Genomic DNA, 22248 nt, shown 5'->3' on the forward strand with positions numbered 1-22248 from the left:
AATGACTTGCGATGTAATGCCTGTGTTGTAGTTACATGCATTGTAATGACATGCGTTGTAGTGACATGCAATGTAATGGCTGAGTTGTAATGACATGCGATGTAAAGGATGTTGCGATCTAATGCCTGCTATGTAAAGGTAGTGCGATGTATTGACTGCGTTGCGTCCCCAAAGAACCAGATCCTGATGACCTAAGAAGAGAGAGGATGCTGAAGAGCCGCAAAAGCAGAGAAGCAGCAGCTGACCTGGTACCAATCTTGCCGGCCTGTCTGCATCCTTCGTCGAAAAATGTGCCAAAGTCGACTCGTCCTTCAGCGGTAACTCTAGAAACCTGGGAGGACAGCATGCCTTCAAAAGAGACTCAAGACCCATGAACAGCGGACCAGTTCAAAAGAAACTACAAAGAGAAAACTCTGAAGTCTCCAGAAAGCACCAAACCCCGACACCTGAAGCCACAACTACACCATTTGCCTCCGGCCCAAGTTAAAGTGGGCCACTGGTGTCAACAAGGCCCTCCAGAACTCGAGTCCATCGTGGTTTCACCATTCTTGGACTCCCAAACGTCACCTCCAGCCTCTGCAAGAAGACCCCTCTAACGTGACTGTTCCGGTAAGAACAAACCTGATGCCTGAAGACACTTTCTACACCTGTTGCCCTTGGAAACTAGAATGAAAGGTGTCCCCCATGCCCCCACAATCACCGAGCATCACAAGACCTGAGCCAACTTGCTGGTTCAGCCAACTGGCTTTCTAGCCAGAGCCTGAGGTCACTTTTCTCAGTGATTGATCTCCATTGAAACCTATTGGGCACCCAATGCTGTTTTGCATCCTGGACCTGGCTACCCTTGTGCCGCTACTGGTGTACTGCTGGTGCTGCCTTGGACCTTGCCCACCCCTCACCTTAACTGCTTGAGACTGGCCTTGTAAGTCGAAATACTGTACCCGTTTCCAGAATTTGTTTTTCCTTCGATAGGATAACATTGCAGAACTCAGAAATTGCACTGTATCCACTTTTTAAAGTGAAAAGAATCTGAAAACGAACTTACCGGAACGATTTTACTCTGATGCCTAAATATATATGTAAAGATACTTGATATTTTTGATGAATTGCTGTGCATCTCATTCTCGAGTGTAGTCCTTTATTGATAATTGTGTGTCTATTCGCAAATGTCTTGCACTCCTATCTGTTGAGCCTAATGCTGCTCAACCACACTAACCCCTAATAGAGCACTTTGGGATCGCACAGCAAGTCCATGTCCACTAGTAAGTGAACCCCTGGACACTGTACATGGTATATACGATTACTGATGTGTCACATAAAGAGTCAGCTTCCTACACTTCCCTTTTCCAAATGCATTCATGTCTTTTCATTTTCAAGAATTTCCAACGGTCGGCTGGGCTCCGAGGCAGGTGCGGGCGGTGCGTCTGAAGATGGTGGTCGGTACAGACCATGGCCCAAAGGCAGGGGCGGCCCAGCAGTCTGTATCTGGTGCTCCAGAGTGGCTGGAAAACCCTTTGAAGGGGTTGCTCAGCTTGGGATAGGGTTTGAGGGGTCAGAGAGTACTGTACTCACAGCTGGCTGTGCGGGTGGAAAATGCTCCATCTCCAGCTCAGAGCTGGAGCCATTGTTGGGGGGAGAATGCCCCCACATCTGTAGCCATTGGTTGCGGGTGTGGTGTTTCTCCTCAATGTCTTCGGGAACAAAAACGTCTGAGATGTTATCTCAGCTTCTAGGCAACATCTTGAAACATTGGGCCGACGGTTGCAGAGTTTTTTTTTATTTTAGAACAGAAGGAGCAGCAAGCATCACTATCAGCCTTGTTATTCTCAGGAGACAGACACAAATTACAGACCTGATGCATAGCGGACTGAGGATATTTCACGTGGAAGTGAGGACAGTAGCGAAATGGCATCTGTTCCATCACCGTGAGGATATGGTGGGGGACACAGCCAGGAGAAGGAAGGAGGCCCCAAATGGCAAAGGTCCACCTTAGATCCAGGTTGATGGAGAGCCACCTGGCTGAAGCAGGTACTGTCAACCCGAAACAAAGGGAAAAGAGAAACTTGATCACGACAATACCGACTGAGGGAAGAAACCCAAGTGACCAAACAGAGAATCATGACTGTGTCAAACCAGAGCATGGGCGCACATGTCTGAACCAGGCGGTGGAAAGAAAACAATATAATATGGAGCTGATGCGCACGTGCTGTTCCAGCAAGAGGAGGAGACATAGTACCTTGTGAACCCAAAGACTTCTTCGAAGAAAAACATCTAGCAGGAGTATGCACAGTGTGTGAATCTACAGTCGCACATGTTCTCACACAGCTAGTTCTCATTTTCACTGTTTAAATTCAGTCTGCTCCAAGACCTGCCCTTCACACCGTCAGCTGGCTCCATCACATTACAACTCAACTGTAATGTCTTTTTGCAGTTGAACAGCTAAATAATTTTCTCATTGCCAATGCATAGTGAGTGTCACAACTTGATATCACTGTCTTTTCATTCAAGGATTCCACAGTTCTATGAATTAAAGAATGCAATATCAATAATCAGATCCATTATTTTATCAATCTGTTTGCCACTGTGGCACAGAGTTAAAGGCCGTTGGCACAGTCAAAATTCCAGAGTCTAAGAGGCACAGGTGGCAAGAAAGACAATTGGGTGGGGTATTGGAGCCAGTTTTCCAATTCAACTGAATTAAAAAAATCTTTATTCAGATACAAATATATCCATAAAAGTAAAAGTCAGATAGCAGCATAATAGTTCGCAAGTCTTATTGATCATAAAAACAGTAAGGTAAAATCAGTTCATATTCAAACATCATAAAAAGCAATTTCCCAATTAGGGCCCTTTGGTTTATGCCTATACTTAATCATAATGAGGGGTTAAGAAGACGGGTCTATAAAAAATATCCATGTATTTCACAGTAATGGTAATTGCAACATAAATATAGAATCCTTAAGAACAACCTTCATAAAGTGCGCATTGTGTTACAAGCATGTACTGCAACTTTCAAAAAGGAGCCAAAACGAAAAGTGAACTCATCCTCTTCCAGTTTGAGGATTTTCATGTACGCTCTTCAATGTGGATAGGAGATTTTTTTTAAATGGTATCAAAAGCCACTTTGCATATTTAGAGTAAAAGTTACAAAAGAATAGAAAAAGAAGTGTTGTTTGCCCGCTCCGGCCGTCACAAGGGCATGGCAACTGATCTAAATTAGCATTATACCCCAAGGGGAAAAAAAGTAGGAATTGTACTGTGCCAGACCTTAAACGAAAGAGGAGTCCTCTCTCCCAACAGCCTATCTGTTTTAAAAGGTAATTAGATGGTATATGGAAGGCATCATCAATAGACATATACCTGACAGTTGTTTTCTGGGCCTCCCTTTCATGTCTTGCTTTGCTATAATGTGCATAAGGGCCTCCCGAAAGTCTTTTTTCTTCATACCATCTAAATCGGTGGGATTTAAAAAGACCTGCACACGGTTCGCGCGACTCAAACTCTCCCTCACTGCGGCTAGCCACGGTATTTCCCTTCACTTCTCACACGTGAGACAATCTACTATTATCTCTCTGGCGAGGGCCGCTGCTGGGTTTTTCCAAATTGATAGCCAGAATGTGGCAGGGAAAGCCTTTATATAATCTTCAATGTAAAACAATTTCAATTCACTATGGCAAACATATTGAGATGCAGAGATCGGTGCTCCCAAGAGTATAACAGAATCTATTTTCTTCGCACTGAATGCTGTTACTCTTTGTGAAGCCCCAGACCTCTGCACCATATGTTGTTGTCGGAATACAATGGGATTAAAAACAATTCCAGATAATTAAAACTACCCCTGTCCTTTTTGGCTGAGGGAGACCAAAGATTGAATTGATGGCTTTAGAAAACGTATTCCTGCTATGCACCACGTGGTCAACCCAGGGACCATTAGCTGCAAATACCAGCCCCAAATAAGTAAAAGTGCAAGTGCTTTGTAAACTTTGGTTGTCTCTGATAATGGAATTTAGGAAATACTTTTTCGGCCCACAAGCCATTATAAAAGATTTTTTCAAATTAGTACATAAATCGAAACTAGCCATAAAATCTACAAAACCTGCCCTAAAATGCATAAAGCATTGGGTGTGCGACCCATTAAGACCGCATCATCAGCATAGAATAGGGCGGGGAGTATATTAGCATTGATTTTAGGGACGTCATTGGAGAGTACTATCAATGATTTATGCAAGTCGCTGATATATAAAATAAAGAGGAGAGAGGCCAGGACAACCCTGCCTGACCCCTCTACCAACTCCAATGTAGTTTGAAACATCCCCACCCTTATTGATCCTCACCCGGGCTTCCAAATCCTAATGTAGGTAAGCTAAAAAGTGAACTAAAACCTCATCGAAGCCGTGACCGATTAACAAAATCAAAGGCTTAGGTAAGGTCCATTAAAGCCAGATATATAGTGGATTGTTGGGCTTTGGTGTACTTACCAAGAATTAGGTTGAGGTTTAGGCACTGTTCAATTGTGCCTATTTTGCTTCTAAAACCTAACTGGCATGGTTGTAAAATGCAATCTTCCTCAGCCCATGTCTTGATCTTATTATATATGATCCTCCCTAAAATTCACAGCGTGTTATCTATCAGGAAGATCGGTCTATAGGAGCTTGGTTGGGATCGATCACCCTTTTTAAAAATTGGTAAAATGATGCTGGTTGACCATATGCTTGGCATCGGGGCGTTAGTTAAATTATTAAAAACATTTAATAAAAGTGGCGCCCAGAACTCAGGTTTGTGTTTAATAAGATCGATAGGCAGACCGTCCGGTCCGGGAGCTTTATTGCCAACGCTCTATTGGACAGAGTCTACAACTTCAGATAGAGATATTGAGATCCCAATAGGATCCCAGCAAGGTCCTCATGTTGTGTTTGGGCTGAATAAATGATAGAGAAATAAGCTTCCCATGCCTCGCTAGTTATATTGCAACTTATCAAGGGTCAATGATTGTCCCATGGATCTCATATCTTTAACCGCTGTCCAAAAACCATTCCCAATTTTTTATGTGGCAGCACCCGCAAGGTTGTGACAGCACTCTTTTACAATTTCATCCTTCCTGTGTGAAATAGCTGCCTTATACTTTTGCCTAAACGATTTGATTAGAGAAAGATCTCTGGGATTTGATGAGAGTGCCTTTCGAAGCGGTCTGTTAACTAACGAACAGTCGCTATTAAACCATCTTGGTCCATGTTGTGCTTCCACAATTGGTTTGGATAACAGATGTAATACCCTCACAAAGTTTGGCAAAAGCACCAATTACCTCAGGGTTATAGTCTTGTAATGACAGGCACGAATCAATACGTTTTGGGTGGTCCCTTACCATCCAACAAAACAGATCAGTATTATTGACTCCTTGCCAGTCTAGTCTTAAATTGTCAGTAGAGGAGGTCAAGGTCCTAGCACCACACTCTGTTATACATTGGCGTAGGGGCAATTCTCAATATTATTTTGATAGGTTTGTGGTCACCATGAGTGGTTGGGACAACCTTAGCATTCAAAAGGCCATTCTCGAGGGTGGGGGAGATAAAGACAATCAATAGTGGAAGCACAACCCCTTTCTCTGAATGTTGGCTAAGGAGGGTTATTATTGGTTGTTGCGGCAATTTCCATCACATTAGTTAGGTTATGGTTACGCAGATGATCCAATAATTCTACCCCCTATTGCATGGGTGTGCCTTAGATATAGGTTCTATAATTGGGATAGATTTCCAGAGAATCTTGGCATTAAAGTCTCCCCCAAACAAATGGAGGCTAAATTATCAAAGCCATTACAATATTGTAGTGTGGTAATGAAGTCAAACAGGTTGGTAAAATTCATGTTCGGTGTAGAATGAAAATTATTATAAAAATTAAGTATACAAATGGATACTCCTCTTTTGTATATTAATGCTTGACATTTGTCATTTTTTGTGTCTAGAACCTGGACACTACCTCCTGCAGAGACATTGACCCAGATTGAAAGGTCACCAGATGAACAGCCTAGCTTAGGTGTTAAGGCAACAGTATTGAAACATTCAAACCCTTCAATTTATAGATCTTGCGTAGCCCAGGTCTCCTGAAACATAAGGATGTCTTGCTGTTGGACTATTTCTAGCCAGTTGGTAGGGTTATTTTTGACTCTAAACCTGTGACATTCCAGCTTAATATATTTAAATTTGAATCAGTAGTAGCCTAAGTTAAGATGTTGTGCTAACGTGGCTCTGATGGATGCGCGTTAGGTGCAAGGATGCTCTCGGTGAATACCAGTGAGGGTGACAGTCAATCCTGGTTATCCAAACCAGACACAGCTGAGAACCTGTTATGCATGATTAGAAAGGGAGCATCATTTGTTATAGACCCGGAGGATGGTTTATAGAAATAGCCCAGTGGTAATGACCAGATATGCGTGGAATTAATGGTAATATCTTCCTGTACCTTCAATAGTGATCTGACCATAGACGGACTGTGAAAATGAATCACTATGTAGTCCCCCTCTATGTTCTTTAGTGACGCCCCCACCCACCCAACTCTTCGTACCATTATATCATTCATATTTGACACCTTGAACTTTATATGTTTGGATAGCCAATACACGCATTTATTGTGCAATTGATTCCACATTTCTTCTTTATTTTTCTTAAGAGTTGGTACCCCTGCCAATACCAGAACGTAGGGGCATGCTGCTGGTGGTAAACTCAAGACTTCCCTGCTGGGCTAAAAAATTCTCATTCTCAGAGTCTGGGACTCCTTCGCTCCTACTGCCTGGTTTTAGGTTTACGCTAGCTTGGCTGTTCACAGGTTCTCAATGCGAAATAGGGGGGGATGTTCTGAGCAGTCTCAGGCATTCTTTGGGAGCCACTAAGAATGGGAAGATGTTCTGGCACAACATCAAACTTCGGTAAAAAGCATTCCTTAACTTTACCGCATATTCTACAAGAACTTTCAGTTGAAAAACCATTGGGCGTGGTTGATGTTGGTGTTCTAGTTGAAAAATTAGAGTTAGAGGCAACATCAATTGACGAATTCGAGCCCTCCCCCGTCATAGCAACAATCTGAGTGGTCTCTTGTTGACTTGTTTTGTTCATAAGAGTATCCAGATGACCTAATTGCTTCCATAGGTAGGTAAAGTTCTGGTCTATTAAGCCTTTTATTCATGCAAACACTGTGTCTTCAACAATGTTAATAAGAGTGTCTCCAGATCCACAACAATCATAAGTGGGAGATACAACCTCAGACTGTGTGCCAATACAACAGTTCGGTTCCTCGCTTATCGTAGCCTCTGGCAAACCAACGTTCAATGGAGGCTGTATCCACAAGCTCACGACAGTGCAGGATGAACTAGAGAGTATAGGTTGTTTCCTTTTAGAACTAATGGGCTTTCCAATCTTCCTTTTGCGCTTAGCCCTTGGAACTGTGGCAGTTGTTGGTGTGCCAGTGTTTAACCGTGCCTATGCGATATCATCTCCCTTATGGCTCTCGTTAGGGAGATCCACATTACTGGGACCAGGTCCTAAAAGCAGAGGGGTGCTAGATGTGATGGCGGGCACATGAGCAGCTGTAGATGAAAAAACATCAGCTAGGGTCACTCCTACTATGGGACCATTTGATTGTGCCTCAACTCGCAGGGACAAACACCTCTCAGTTAGTTCGATTTCGTTAGACACATTAAGGACAGCCCTTCCTAACATGCTGTCAATGCTGGTAGTGATGGGCCGCAGAGGCAGTGTCCCTGTGCCCTTCCCCATGGTGGATACTTGGGATCGGTACGTATCAGTTACTAGTCAGTTACTAATCGGTTAAATGGCACTCACCTCTGGCCTCTTCATTTTTGATGGATGAAAGAGGGGTGGTCCGGACCCTACTCTTCCTGGCGCGGATGGGCCCGGGCACGCACGTGTGCGTCCCGTGCTGCGGGAGTCCTGGGCTGGCTTTATGCGCCTCCGGGCACAGCAGAATCGCGTTGGCGCCTCCTGTCGCGAACAATGCTAGGGGATGGAGTCTCCAAGGTAAAGTGCGGCGTGCGTGCAATGGACTATAATGGGCTCCTGTGCTGGCTTTATGCGCCTCCGGGTGCAGCAGAATCGCGTTGGCTCCTCCTGGCGCGAAGTCTGCTGGGGGATGGAGTCCCCATGGTAAAGTGTAGCATGCGTGCGGTGGCTGTAACAGGCTCCATTTGTTACTCACCATAATGAGTGCTAGGAGGCCCATCTAACTTCCTCCTTTGCAATGTCTGAGGGTATGTGCTGCCCTTTTTTCAAGAACACCAGTCGGAGTCTTTGCTGCACCAGGAAACACTGATTTTAGTAATAAGATGGCATGGGGGTACACAATAGAAATTTAGAGCCAATGTAGTCACCACCTTTGAAGGCAACAATGCAGATTTTGGGTAAAGATGAAAACAAGCTATTTATCAGTAAGCAAGTGTGGCTCAGATGTTTAAAAAAACACAAAGGGTGAGGAATTGATCAACGCCAGGGATTTGACGGAGGGAATAAAAGAATTAAACATGCTACCGAAGGGTTGAGCAACCAAGTTGTAGTGACGTGCAGGATACAACAATTGACAGCAGATGGACATTTAAAAAAAAAAACACCATCTCTTTTAAGGATGGATTAACTATTGAACCTAAAACAAAACATCAACAGGTATTTGCATTAGTCCAATGTTTAAATGTATTCGCACCTGCCAGTATCATGAGCTTAACTTGCAAACATTAATCATCTTCTTCAAAGCATATCTGCCAGCGTGTCTTAGGCACTATGTGTTCTTTGTCCATAATCATCCAAGATGTTTATCCTTGGTGACCGGCACAGAAGAACTGCAGGTGGGTTAGTTCCACTGAGACATTATTCATATGACATGCCTAGGAAGCAACTAGTTTGCCCCCTGCCTTTTTCTGTTCACTTCTAGAATCCTTGCCTTCATAGAAACGTAAGTAGGCCTTTGACTTCTAAGATTCTAAAAAAGGCTTCCATTAGAATTCTCAGTTATTTTGGTCCTCCCCTCTATAATACCATATATATGCTAACTAAAACCATATCCAGTGACATCAGCAAACATTTCAGTTATCCATTACAGAGAAAGAGAAAGTGTCAGCCTCTGTGCGACCACCAAAATATGCATTTTAGGGACTTGGGTGATGATCAAGCACCCACCTAAGGCCTACCAGTTGTTATGCAATTCTTAAGACAGACCAAAACAATCATATTTGCTCATGAAGGGTTACAAGGTCAATGGGATTTAAGTTATCACTAGGGTCCAGCAGGTTTATTCTCATCTATGAACACAAATAAGCTGTCTCTAGTTGGAATCCTGATTATTTGATGTCAAATGGAGGAGAAGTCCCCACGTTACGTTCACCAGTTTCTTATTGTTTGTAATGGAAACATACACTGGGACAGTATTGGGCAGTAAACGTTTGTTAATTTTTATTTTTATTTTTAATTTTTTTTACAGAGGTAGCACCTGGTATTTTCAAGATAACACTGCCCCTGCTTTGAAGGATATCTTTGTAATCATCGTTATAAGAGGAATCAAAATACAGAACATATTGTAACTAGAATAGATGAAAAGGGGTCATTACATGAAGAACACTCCTGTTTGTCAATGGTTTTCACTACTCCTTCAATGAGACCTGTAATAACATACATGAAACCCAAATGTAAGATTTCAAGGTTTCATTTTTGACTAAGTTTTAAAATAAGTGTGGATATCTTGTCAGAACTCTTGGTTTGACGGGGATGTTTGAACCTGTGCTGTACTCACCTTAAGGCAGTGTCAACAGTAACTTTGAAACTGTGTTGAAATGGATACCGAACAGTTCCAGACTAAGAAACTCTCACCCTCTAAACTGTGAACCATACAGAAGGCATATGTAGGGACAGAGAAGGACAAGCAGAGTACTTACTTTATATTTCACAGCTTCATAAATCTCTTAGCTATAATAGAGAATTCAACATTGTACATTTTCCTTACTGGTGTAGGAAATGGACAAAAATATCCCTTTGAGCACCCCATTACTTGTAGGTTTGCAATTTTGAAACACTACTATTCAATATCTAATGACTGACAACTGTTTATTTTGCTCAAGCGGGGTCCTGCTCATTAAAGTTAGACATTATTTTGGGTGGGCTACAATGAATATTTAAACTCATTTAACAGCTTATTGCAAACAACTCTAAAAAAAGGAGCTAATAAACAAGACTGCAGCACGAATTTAGACATGCACATTAAGTCCATCTAGTTTTTATCATCCATTTGCAGAAGATATACTATTACATACATACAGGAACATCTATCTCCATCCACTCCACTGTTGCAAATTTATGGAAAGGGTTGAAGGAGCCAGTTTTGGGGATGCATTGGTTGAGCTACTTCTACAATTCATGACTTAAGTGATTATTAAGGATAGGCTAACTAGTTTCCTAGAGTCTGTGAGCCATCATGGGAACCATTGTTGTGGTTAGAGGTTGTTGTACTATTACAGCAGCTTTATCAGCAAGAATTTCATGTTTTTGTCTCCATATATAGAATGACAGCATTAAACTGATTAATGCTCTTCACAAAATAAAACTGAATCTTCATAAATTGGACAACATTCTTCTGAATAGGTGGTTTGCTAGAACGTTCATGCCGATTCACAACAGCATTTCTTTCAGATTAATAAATATAGCTGTTTTCAATTTGCAGAATCAGTCTTTTGGTTTGTGAGATTTCGCACTGGTAAAGAGCTGCAAGTCATGTCTGCAGGATGTATATTCTTATCAATGATGTTCAAGATGTCCGAACAAGAAGCGGTCAGACCATTTTCCGTGGTCTTGAGAAACCAGTCTAATCGAAAGTAATAGTAAACCTCAGATGGTTTTTGATATTGCAACAAATATGTTGAACTAATAGCCTAAACCAAACTGGAAGGCGACACACATGAATGGACTTTACAGACCCCTAAATATTGCCAAGTTTTCAACCCGGAATTTACGTCATAGATGAGAAGAGCACCCAGTCATCTAAACAGTATGACAAAAAAGCCCAAACTGACAAAAACGCACTTGCAACTAAAGGTAAAATAAGAAAACTTCTGAAATGTTCACATAAGTTTTGTAGGGACGCACTCTAAACAGAAACCCACAAGGGAATTTTCGGACATTTCAAGAATGTGACGTCATATAAATAAATGGTTCCTCCTTATGAAAATTGTACATTTTCAAAAGGTTGTCACAAAGCTAAAAGCGATCCTAAATGTACTAATTAAAACAGTAAAACTACTAAGGGAACAAATGAACTGCACCAAGGGGTGCATTATAAAATAATAAACCTTTGTTGTGCACACAATGACCAATAAATGACATACGACTTCAAATCAAATCAAACAAAGCTTTATTCGATTTCTATAAGGAAAAAAATCATAAAAGCACAAACAGTACATTAAATCACATTTCATTTTAACAGTTGAGGTCAATTTTCTTTACACCCTTCTTACATGTTTACTTTGTTGAAGGATTAAAACAGTCACATTAAAACGGATTTCATGTATTTTACTACACTTTTTAAAAACATTGATAAAATCCAGGTTACATATTCATTTTCTAAAAACTGTAGTGCTAGAAATGCAGGGTGAAAAACTTTTCCTTCGAACATTATAGAATTTACCAAATAAAACCACGTGTAGTGTTGTCTGCTTCGAGCAATCATCACAATGGGAACAATTGCATAACTTTTGACCAGTCGTTTATGTTTGGGGATTCTACGTAATCTATCATATAAACCACAGACACGTAAAATATAAGGTTGCATAGTATAAGTATTTAGAATCGTTTGATTATGCAATACTGTGGGGTTCATTATTTTTTCAAATAGTCTAAGAGTTCAGAGTAGGTTCAAGCCTTTTGCCTTTAACAATTTTCTCGTCCAAATAGTCATTGTATTCGGCTCAGGAAAAAACTCCAGGTGGCCTAAATCAAGCATAAAATCCTGCACATACTTTAGCCATGCGATTCTTAAAGCACCTTCCAATTTAAAAATACCTTTAAAAATGTCCCTATTAAGATTAGTTTCTTCAGATGTCCATATCCTATGCCATAGTAGGATTGGTTCCACTTTTATGAGATCTGTTCACTATGAGAACTCCAATTCAGAATGGCAAACATAAGAGGTGGGACTGCCAAAATACATTTTAAAAACAGATTGTCAATAACTTGCAATGTTTGAATATCAGAATATCGATATACCCCTGCACCATACATGGCCTCCGAGATGCACTTAGCCCTATATATTTGGAGTAGCTTATATGGAGGCCTCCTGCCCAACTTTTTTGAAAGATTTTGTAAGACAGCAGTTTTCTTGCATGGACCTCACGAGTCCACGTGGCGTTATAATCAAATAAGATGCCCAAATAGCTAAATTGGTTTATAAAATCAATTTTTTGTTTGTCAATGTACATATCTCTACACTTTTGGCTGCCAATACCACATCTCATAACAAAAGTTTTTTTTGTGTTTACTCTCGGCCCTAGATCATGTATAAATTCCGAAAAGCTATTATAACATTCTTTTAGGCCCACTTGGGTACGGGACAGCAAAATGGCATCGTCCGCGTACAATAAAGCGGATATAGGTCGTCCTTTTATTTTAAGGGGTGGAGAGGGTGGCTTGACATTTGTTCAACAATGCCTGGCCTAAACAGTTAATATGGAGATTAAAAAGAAAAGGGGCCAGCATGCAGCCTTGCCTTACCCCCTTCTTAATTTGAAACGGTGCTGTACATTCTCCATTGTTACCATATTGTACCCTGGCCTTGGCATTCCTATACAGTTGTCTTAAAAAACACGACTTAAAAAGGAGATCCACACCAATTTTATCAAAATAGGCTTCGCTAAAGTTTTTCTTTCAGACCAAGATCTTCGCAAAAAGGTCGTACTTTTTTAAATAGAAATGCTTTTTAGTTTCAAAAGTGGTAAATTTTCAGTCTCTGCAATGTTAACCTATGAAGGAAAACATTAATACAGTTTTCCAAGTAAGTGTGCAACTTACAATTCCAGTCTTCGGGTTTCAGGGTCGTCGGTGGGCAAGGTTCAGGTAAGAACAAACACTGAACCACCATCGGCACAGGGGTAGCCGGGTGCAGATGTCAAATCTGGAGGTCGTGCCCAATGTTACGCAATGGAGACTAGGGGTGCTTGAAGAAACACTGCTTCCAGATATGTAAAACGGCTGCTGGGCTCAAGCTTTGGAGGTTTAGGCAATCCCAGAGGGGAGGAGGGGAAGAAGATAGCACCAAACATACGCCATCAGCAGCACAAGGGTGGCGGAGTGCATGGTGTAAATACGGTGTCTGGTGCCCAATGCAAGTGAATGGGAAACTGGGTTTTGAAAACACACGGCAGGCGTCAAACGGGAGGCTTCACAAAGGACACCAGCAACAGCAGAGGTAATTTGGGATGCTGTAGGTCGCAGAGACACAGTCAGTCGATCTCAAGGCCCAGGGGCTTCGGATGCAGGGGTGTCCTTTGATGTTGGGTTTCTCTTACCAGAGACGTTTGTGAACAGCCTCTGGATTCACACTGCAGGAGACGTCGTGGAGTCCATGAGGGGTCAGCAAATGCTGGACTTGGATTCAGGATCACTGAGGAACCTTTTCTGGATCGGTGTGCCACCTGGACACAGACCAGAGGCGTTGAGTGCAAATAGGTCAGAAATCATGGTTCCAGAGGGCACCAGAGTCCTTTGTGTTGATTTTTTGTGGACAGAGCCGCTGTCCTCAGAAGTTCTATTTTTTTTCAAAGGCAGTTAGTCCTACCAGGGGTTGTGGAGGTCATTGGCTGCTGGATAGGCGCTGCTCTCTTTGCAGGGTCTTTGAAGCTGCAGACAGGCCAGTAGGGCTGGGGCCCAGTCAGTGGGCATCGCCAGTCTTCTATGCACAGTGTCATCTTTGTGCTTTTTTATTCTTAGGTCGGCAAGAACTAGTTTCAGGGTCTGGGGAGCCATCTAAATACTAGATTTAGTGGTTCTACAGGGGAGTAGCATGTACGGACCAATGGGTTCCTTACCTGTGGTGTCTACACCCACTATTATGCCACCCTCCTCTGGGAGGGGGGCATAGCCATAGCCCTGACTGGATAAGTCCCACCATCTTCAAGATGTGGGCACTGAAAAAATAGCTTAATTTCACCTCCTCCAACTGAGGGGTGGAGTTGATGAGAGAGGGCACACCTCCTATTCTAAGTTTTCCTGTTTGTTCTCCCGTCCAAAGTGGGTGTTTGCAACAGGGGGATGCCATCTGCTGCTAGCAGCAGAGGCTGGGGGCCACATTACAAAGGTGGCAGGTCTTTGACGCTCGCTTCTCGAGCATTGTGTCTATCCTGGGGGAGAACGTGCGACATCTCTGCCCACAATATGCTTTGCTTCTGGTCCCAGAGAGCGGGGGCTCTCAACTCCGGGGTCCAGAAACATGTCTGGTGGCTGCATAAAGCCAGTCTGTGACAACACCAGGGTTGGTAGGTTTTCAGGAGGCACCTCTAAGGTGCCCTCGGAGTACATGTTTCAATAAATCCAAAACTGGCATCAGTGTAGGTTTACTGAGAGGAGTAGTTTGGGACCAAACACTCCAGTGTTCAGAGAAGCCAAGTACTCTCTATGGCTTCCTTGGCACTTACAGTATTAGGGAATATACCTAAATATTGTAGTGGCATATCTGCCCAAGCACCTGAGATAAGATCCAGCCTTAGGGCTTGAAAGGCCTGCTAGAGGGGTGGGTTATCTATACCTTAGGCAGTGCTGGTTGCTATGGCACACAGGCAGTGTACCATATCGACTTTGTCACTTTTGTCTGCACCATGGTATGCATGCTGAAGTGGCAGTCTGCATGGCCTAGGTGAGGGGTCCTTATGGGACCCTCTTCAGTCCCAATGCCCTAGGTACCCAGGTAACATTTACTTAGGGACTTTTAGGGGGCTTGAAGGGCCAATTGTGGAACAGTTTTAGGCAAGCAGTACTGGCACAGGGGGATCTGGTTGGCAGGGACCCTGTGCACTACAAACGAAACAACATCAGAATCCAGGCAAAAAGTGAGGGGCTAACAAGTCAAAAGAGGAACTTTCTCATATTCTCAAACATGTACCACAATCAGGGCCCTAGGTCAGGGATTCTGTAGCATTGTGTACTTTTTTGGCTGGTAACTTATGCCGTCGCCTTAATTTCAGATTTCATGAGTTGCTTTGATTTGGTTAAAAGTCTGTAACCCATCTGCAAACAGCATTTCTTTTAAAAGTCATACTTTTACCTACTGAATGTCTAGTTTGGTACTCTGGGAATTTGAACATTTGTGTGTTTATCTGTGGAGCAAACAACTGAAGAATTCGCACCAGCTCAATATCATCTGCTGGGTTCAAACAGAGTCCAGCTTTTTGAAACATTAACAAAGTACATAATGTTCTTACCTAATCACAGAATCAGTTCTATTGCATCCTGGAATAGATGAGGCCTTTTCTCCTGGAGATCCAAAGACCTGAAGCGTTGTGTTAATATCGACCTCTGTTGAGTTATTAATTGAATGCTCCATTATTTCTGGAGGTATTAGCGGAGTCTCTCCCTGAGAATCATCAGCTAAGAGGTAGCCTTTAAATAATGAAAACAGAATAAGAAAATGCAGTGAAACTTGTGCCGTTCAAGATTAATGAAAAGCTACTTACTGGCCACTATGGCACCCTAAAGTCAATTCAACACAGTGACAACAGTCAGAACTGCTTTCAAATTACATTAAAACATGCTGATCAAATGAACAGACTTTACATGCTTGGTATAAAATCAGCCTTACCCTTGAATCGTGCTATGAGTTAATCAGTCATTCAGACTATAACTGAAAATGAGTTCAGAACAGAGGATGGGTGCTGGCCCAGCTCTTTCCTGTTATAAGCAAGTGATAACAGATTATTCAGGTATGCTGACCAGGAGGTGGCAAAACAGAAACTGATGCCTGCCACCCACAAAGAATACGGTGAAGGCCACAAAATGTGACCACTGATCCTCTAAAAGCACGTGATTCGCCTTTTGCTATTTTCATTGTCAGCCTACCGGTTAATTTGATGAGCTAGGCTCAGCTTTCACATGAGTACAAAAAAATATGTACAATGACTTATACTTGATAGTATGAAAGACTCGTGCTTAACTCCTCACCAGTTTTCCTTTGAGACACAATTATCCCCTGAAGCACTCAATTTTTGATCCCACAAAATGTTTAGAACCATTTGGGGTTTAAGAGGAGTATCTGAGGGTTATGAGGGTGACATCAGGATCGTGGGCACCATGGGGAATCCTGAGAGACCATGTGTCAGATATGTGAGGATGATAAAGAATAAATGGGAGGTATTAGAGGACAGAGCTTGATTTAAGGCTGACATGGGAGGCTGGTAGTAGGCATTTGTGTAGCTGTTGGAAAAGACATTGGAGGCAATAAGATACACAGGCTAACCAGGTCTCAAACCTTTTCTGTACTGAAAGCTACTTATGTTCAAGTAAACGCATTGACAGCTACTAATGAATATGCTACTTACCAGTATGCATCTGTTCTTGGCATGTAGGGCTGCTAACATTCATATCTAGTGCATAGATCGCCGCCTAGTGTTGGGTCCGGATGATTGCACATTGTTGTCCTGGAAGAGTCTTCGAAGTATCACGAGATAGGTGGCTCCTCCCCTGTACTACAGTGCGCATGGGCATCGACTCCATCCCCAGATTGTTTTTAGCCATTGTGGCAGAGATGGAGTGAAACAGTGTACAGGATGTCCATGCTAATGATGAATGCAAGAGAGTGTCTGCAGCCGCTACGGGCACCGGGGAGGAGGGCGGGCGATATGAATGTTAGCAGCCCTACATGCCAAGAACAGATGCATACTGGTAAGTAGCATATTCAGTTCGAAGCATGTGGGCTGCTAAATTCATATCTAGTGCATAGAATACACAGCAGTCCCTCCATTAAGGGCGGTTGCCCGTGCCAGCTGCAGAAGCTTGAAAAAGTGTCTTGAGAACAGCCTGTCCTACAGCTGCTTGCTGTTTGGAATGCACATCTACGCAATAATGCTTGGTAAATGTGTGTGGTGTAGACCATGTGGCTGCTCTACAAATGTCTTCTAAAGGAATGTTCCCCAGGAAAGCCATGGAGGCCCCCAATTTGCCTGTAGAGTGCGCCCTTGGGGGTATTGTTAAAGTGCGTTTAGCCTTTTGATAACAGATTTGAATGCATTTAACAATCCATCTGGCTATTCCTGCTTTGAAAATGGGGTTGCCTTTGTGTTGTGCTGAGAAGGCAACAAAAAGTTGTTGTGTCTTCCTAAAGGGTTGTGTCCTGTCAATGTAGTACTTTAGCGCCCTCCTAACGTCTAATGTATGAAGCATTCTTTCTGCTACCGTTTGCGGGTTTTGGAAAAATGCAGGCAGGTCAATAGTTTGGTTGATATGAAACTGTGACACCACCTTTGGAAGGAATTTGGGGTTAGTGCGGAGCACTACCCTGTTAGAGTGTATTTGGATGAATGGCTCTTGGATTGTGAGCGCTTGCAGCTCACTAACACGCCTGAGCGACGTGATAGCAATGAGAAAAGCCACTTTCCATGTTAGAAATTGAAGTTCGCATGAGTGCAGTGGCTCGAAAGGAGGGCCCATCAGCCTAGTGAGGACCACATTGAGGTTCCACACAGGAGCTGGTGGAGTTCTAGGAGGAATGACTCGTTTCAGTCCCTCTAGGAAGGCTTTAATGGCAGGCACTCTGAAAACAGAGAGGTGCTGCCGATTCTGGAGGTAAGCCGCTATGGCGGATAAATGTATCCGAATGGAAGCGTACGCCAGATTGCATTTGTAAAGATGTAACAAATAGCAGATGATGTTAGGAATGGATGCATCTAGCGGGTTGATATTGTTGTCTGTACAGTAAATGACAAACCGCTTCCATTTTGCAGCATAGCAAGCTCTGGTCGTGGGCTTCCTTGCCTCACGGATGATGTCCATGCATTCAGGAGGCAGGTTGAGGTAGCCAAACTCTAAGACCTCAGGAGCCAGATCGCCAGATTGAGCTGTTGCGGATCTGGATGCTGAATGTCGCCATGGCTCTGCGTCAAGAGGCTGGGTGTGAGATGCAGCCTTTGATGCGGTACCACGGAAAGTTCTAGAAACGTGGTGTACCACGGTTGGCGTGCCCATGTTGGAGCAACTAGGATGAGAGTCATCGAGTGTTGCTTTAGCTTTCTTGCCACCAGCGGAATGAGAGGCGCTGGGGGAAAAGCATACGCAAATTTGCCTGACCAGTTCATCCATAGCGCATTCCCCTGCGATTGCGGATGAGGGAACCTGGCGGCAAAGCTTTGGCATTTTGCATTTTCCCTTGTGGCAAACAGGTCTATCTGTGGATGACCCCACTGCTGGAAGTACGGGTGGAGCACTGATGGATGAATCTCCCACTCGTGCATTTGATGGCTGTACCTGCTGAGCAGATCCGCCATCTGATTGTCCTTGCCGGGGAGGTGTTCTGCCATGAGGAAAATGTTCCTCTGAATGGCCCACTTCCACATGCTCTGAGCCAGATGAGACAGCTGTGGTGAGTGAGTACCTCCTTGCTTTTGGATGTAGTACATGGCTGTCATGTTGTCCGTCCGGATCAACACGACTTTGTTGCACAAATGTACCTTGAAGGACTTTAGCGCCATGAAGATTGCCATCAATTCCAGGTAGTTGATGTGCAACTTCTGTTGTTGAGTGGACCACAGTCCCTGCACAGTGTAGTGGAGCACATGAGCTCCCCATCCTTGGAGAGAAGCGTCCGTCGTCAGGATAATCTGTGGCACCGGCTCTTGGAACGGTCGTCCCTTGCAAAGGTTGTGTGGATTCCACCAATGCAGAGAGTTGTATGCCCGACCGGTCACCAACACTAGGTCCGTCAGTTGTCCCCGAGCCTGTGTCCACTGATTTGCCAAGCATTCTTGGAGAGGACGCATGTGCAACCTCGCGTGCGGGACTATGAAAATGCAGGAGGCCATCATGCCTATCAACTGCATGAACACTCTCGCTGGTAGGGAGTGTTGCGGTCTGAACCGTTGGATTAGTGACTGGATGCTGTTGATCCTGGCTGGGTTTGGCTGAGCCACAGCAGTCAGGGTGTTTATTGTCGCGCCTAGATACTGCCGCACATGGGCTGGTTGAAGGTGCGACTTTGGGTAGTTTAGCGAGAATCCCAGACTGTGAAGGAGTTGAATAGTGTGGGACATGTCCGCGGCGCATTGTATTTCCGACTTCGCTTGAACAAGCCAGTCGTCTAGGTAGGGGTAGACATGTATGTTCAGCCGTCTGAGGAGCGCCGCTACTGTCGCCAGACACTTTGTAAACACTCTGGGGGCAGTAGTCACCCCGAAGGGTAGGACTTTGAACTGATAGTGTTTGTTTTGAATGGTGAACCTGAGGTACTTTCTGTGGGATGGGTGGAGTGGGATGTGGAAGTAAGCATCCTTGAGGTCCAAGGTTGCCAGGAAGTCCCCTTGGTTTAGCAGGGGAAGAATTTGTTGCAGTGTCAGCATGTGAAAGTGTTCTGACAGTATATACATGTTGAGGGGGCGTAGATCCAGAATAGGTCTGAGGGATCCGTCCTTTTTTGGGATGAGGAAGTACAGGGAATAGACCCCTGTGCCTTCCTCCTCCATTGGTACGAGCTCTATTGCGCCTTTTTGCAGCATTACCAAGACCTCCTGCTGCAATAAGTGCAAGTGCTCTGCCGACATAGGACGGTGTCTTGGGGGAATGTTGGGAGGAGTGGATGTTAACTCCAAACAATAACCGTATTGGATTAGTTTTCTCACCCACCTGTCTGTGGTGATGGATGTCCAGACTGGCAGGAACTGCTGGAGTCTCCCCCCGACAGGTGTTGGATGGTTGGGGGGCAGTGACAGAGAGTCACTGTTTGTTGGCGGCAGAGGAACGGGAGTTGTTGTTCCCTCTGCCCCTGCCCTTGGCACTGTTACCTCTGTAATGAATATGCTACTTACCAGTATGCATCTGTTCTTGGCATGTAGGGCTGCTAACATTCATATCTTAGCATTAGATCGCCGCCTAGTGTTGGGTCCGGATGATCGCACATTGTTGTCCTGGAAGAGTCTTCGAAGTATCCTGAGATAGGTGGCTCCTCCCCTGGACTACAGTGCGCATGGGCATCGGCTCCATCCCCAGATTGTTTTTCGCCATTGTGGCAGAAGATGGAGTGAAAAGTGTAAAGGATGTCCATGCTAATAAGTGAATACAATAGTATATCTGCAGCTGCGACAGGCACCGGGGAGGAGGGTGGGCGATATGAATGTTAGCAGCCCTACATGCCAAGAACAGATGCATACTGGTAAGTAGCATATTCAGTTCGAGGCATGTGGGCTGCTAAATTCATATCTTAGCATAGAATACATAGCAGTCCCTCCATTAGCGGCGGTTGCCTGTGCCAGCTGCAGAAACCTGAAAGAGTGTCTTGAGAACAGCCTGTCCTACAGCAGCTTGCTGCTTGGAATGTACGTCAACACAGTAGTGTTTTGTAAAGGTATGTGGTGTAACCCACGTGGCTGCTCTGCAAATATCCTCTAAAGGAATGTTCCCTAGGAAAGCCATGGATGCCCCCAGTTTGCGTGTGGAGTGCGCCCTTGGGGGTATCGTTAAAGTGCGCTTGGCCTTTTGATAACATATTTGGATGCACTTAACAATCCACCTGGCTATTCCTGCTTTGGAAATAGGGTTGCCTTTGTGTTGTGGTGCGAAGGCAACAAAAAGTTGTTTTGTCTTTCTAAAGGGTTGTGTCCTGTCCATGTAGTACATCAACGCCCTCCGTACGTCTAACGTATGGAGCATTCTTTCCGCCACCGTTTGTGGGTTTTGGAAGAATGCCGGTAAGTCAATAGTTTGGTTGAGATGAAACTGTGACACCACCTTCGGAAGGAATTTGGGGTTAGTACGTAGCACTACCCTATTTGGATGAATCTGAATGAATGGCTCTTGGATTGTGAGCGCTTGCAGCTCACTAACACGCCGTAGCGACGTGATAGCGATTAGGAAAGCTACTTTCCACGTTAGGAACTGGAGTTCACACGAGTGCAGTGGCTCAAAAGGTGGTCCCATTAGTCTGGTGAGGACCACATTGAGGTTCCACACCGGAGCTGGTGGTGTTCTTGGGGGAATGACTCGCTTCAGACCTTCAAGGAAAGCCTTAATGGCAGGCACTCTGAAGACAGAGAGATGCTGCCTGTTCTGAAGATAAGCCGCTATGGCGGATAGATGTATCCGAATGGAAGTGTACGCTAGATTGCACTTGTAAAGATGCAACAGATAGCAAATGATGTTAGGGATAGATGCATCTAGCGGGTTGATGTCATTGGCTGTACAGTAAATGACAAAACGCTTCCATTTCGCAGCATAGCATGCTCTGGTAGTTGGCTTCCTCGCCTCCTTGATGATGTCCATGCATTCCGGAGGTAGGTTAAGGTAGCCAAACTCTAGGACTTCAGGAGCCAGATTGCCAGGTTGAGCTGGTGCGGATTTGGATGCTGAATTTCTCCATGGTTCTGCGTCAAAAGACTGGGCGTGAGGCGTAGTCTTTGATGCGGCACCACTGAGAGTTCGAGGAACGTGGTGTACCATGCTTGGCGCGCCCACGTTGGAGCAACTAGGATGAGAGTCATCGCGTGCTGCCTTAGCTTTCTCGCGACCAGCGGTATCAGAGGGGCTGGTGGAAAAGCGTACGCAAATTTGCCTGACCAGTTCATCCATATCGCATTGCCCTGCGACTGTGGGTGAGGGAACCTGGCGGCAAAGTGTTGGCATTTTGCGTTTTCTTTTGTGGCAAACAGGTCTATCTCCGGATGACCCCACTGCTGAAAGTACGGGTGGAGTACAGATGGGTGTAACTCCCACTCGTGCATTTGATGGCTGTATCTGCTGAGCAGATCCGCCATCCGATTGTCCTTGCCCGGGAGGTGTTCCGCCATGAGGAAAATGTTCCTCTGAATGGCCCACTTCCACATGCCCTGAGCCAGATGAGACAGCTGTGGCGAGTGGGTGCCCCCCTGTTTTTGAATGTAGTACATCGCGGTCATGTTGTCCGTCCGGACTAACACTACCTTGTTGCACAGATGTACAATGAAGGACTTGAGCGCCATGAAGATTGCCATCAGTTCCAGATAGTTGATGTGCATCTTCTGTTGCTGCGTCGTCCATAGTC

General features: G+C 44.3%; 1 protein-coding gene across 1 annotated transcript in view; it reads right to left on the reverse strand.

The window, feature by feature from the left end:
- Positions 1–22248, reverse strand: part of XPO4 (exportin 4) — a 471754-nt gene that overhangs the window by 108817 nt on the left and 340689 nt on the right. The window contains exon 13 of the mRNA XM_078657083.1: positions 15455–15632. Within this exon, the coding sequence (XP_078513209.1) occupies positions 15455–15632 (178 nt within the window). The remainder of the gene's footprint in view (positions 1–15454; positions 15633–22248) is intronic.

This window comes from Lissotriton helveticus, chromosome 8 (genome assembly GCF_964261635.1).
Source record: "Lissotriton helveticus chromosome 8, aLisHel1.1, whole genome shotgun sequence".
Taxonomy (NCBI): domain Eukaryota; kingdom Metazoa; phylum Chordata; class Amphibia; order Caudata; family Salamandridae; genus Lissotriton; species Lissotriton helveticus.